This window comes from Protobothrops mucrosquamatus, unplaced genomic scaffold (genome assembly GCF_001527695.2).
Source record: "Protobothrops mucrosquamatus isolate PMUCROS unplaced genomic scaffold, P.Mucros_1.0 scaffold6135, whole genome shotgun sequence".
Taxonomy (NCBI): Eukaryota; Metazoa; Chordata; class Lepidosauria; order Squamata; family Viperidae; genus Protobothrops; species Protobothrops mucrosquamatus.
In genome coordinates, this window is record NW_015391972.1 from 6,827 (window position 1) to 8,272 (window position 1,446).

At 46.5% G+C, this 1,446-nt stretch overlaps 1 protein-coding gene across 1 annotated transcript in view; it reads right to left on the bottom strand.

The window, feature by feature from the left end:
* Positions 1–757: 757 nt before the first annotated feature.
* The window catches only part of LOC107300097 (serine-rich coiled-coil domain-containing protein 2), a gene marked incomplete at its 3' end in the record, with an annotated part of 11,599 nt that continues 10,910 nt past the window's right edge, over positions 758–1,446 (bottom strand). Inside the window, exons 4-5 of the mRNA XM_015829440.1 lie at positions 1,124–1,210; positions 758–856 (exon numbers count right to left, since the gene is read on the bottom strand). Coding sequence (XP_015684926.1) covers positions 758–856; positions 1,124–1,210 — 186 coding nt within the window. The remainder of the gene's footprint in view (positions 857–1,123; positions 1,211–1,446) is intronic.

A 1,446-nucleotide genomic window follows, 5' to 3' on the forward strand; every position in this document is an offset into this window, starting at 1 on the left:
CAGGTCCATCAGGCGCCTGGGGCGGAACCATCTAGGCGGTTCCTCCTCCCTGCGGCGGGGGGGAGCGGTCCGGAAGTCCATCCTGAGGAGTGAATGATCTGACCATGACAGGGGTTCAACAACTACCTCCCCCATTTCCAGATCATTCTGCCACTGGCCAGAGACAAAAATTAGATCTAGTGTGTGTCCCCCCGTGTGATAGTGATAATGTCACTATAAAGTATACACACTTAGAACAATGATGGAGTGCAGATAGTTCTCAATTTACGACAAGAAAAAAGCATTCATTTCTGAGCAAGGCAGATGTTAAGCGAGTGACATCCATTTTTATGGGGTTTTGCCACACAAATCCCCACAATTGTGGAGTGTATTGTTAATAAATCTGGCTTCCCCAACCAACTCTCACACCAGTTGTGACCTCAGAAACCAGCTGAGGTCACAAATGGGGATCGCACGATCCAGGGATGCTACAAACGTCATAAATACAGGCCGGTTGCCACTGGCCCTCATTTTGATCATGTGACCGTGGGGAAGGCTGCGACGGCCACAAGTGTGGGGACCGACTGGGTCCGCCGTAAGTCCCTTTTTTTCACTACTGTGGCAACTCTGGACAGTCACTAAATGAATAGTTTTAAGTCGAGGACCACCTGTATATTGATGTACGACAGCAAATAATACGACTGAAAGTAAAATGCCAAGACAAATACGTGAGGAAGCATCTCTACGCAAAAAGCATCTTTTCCAAGGAATGACTCACCGCGCTTCTTCGCCAGGTGGTCTGGGTGAATTTGTCAGCAAAGCTGCCCGTGGTCGCTTCAGGTGTCTTGCTGCCTTCGTGGCAGCCACACCTAACAGCCTTTAGGCAGAAAGGAGAGAGAAAACCCGGTGAAAACCAAGAATAGCCACGGAGGCCACCTCACAGGAGGAGGAGATCCAAAGCCAGCTTCAGTCGAGAGGCAGTGTAGGTACAAATTCAGATTAAACAGATCCAGTAAGAGTAGACCTGCCTTCCCAAGAGAAATTTAAACGCTCCTTTCTTAAACCGTCATGCAGCTCAGGGGCACAACCATTGTCTGCCGTTATTGTGCTCAAATTTCTTTTCACGCGCGGCGTGATTACTTACAAGACGACGTTCAAGCTGTTGGATGGTCTCGTCTTTCGTTTTCAAATCATCCTTCAGCTGTGTGATCTCGCTTAATAATTCGTCAGTCTAGCATGGGAAAAAAAGTATTAACGTGTTTCGAGACATATTATAAGGTCTAATTACGTCTAATCTGTTGCGGAAGGAAAAAGTACGGCTTTGAAATCAGGACTCAGTAATGGGTTTCACATTACCAAATGTTTAAGAATGATACAGACTTCAGATATTATTGGTAGCTAAACCCTCATATTTCTCTTATTTATTAAATGTGTTTGCCGTCCATCTCGCTGGGAGACCTCAGCCAT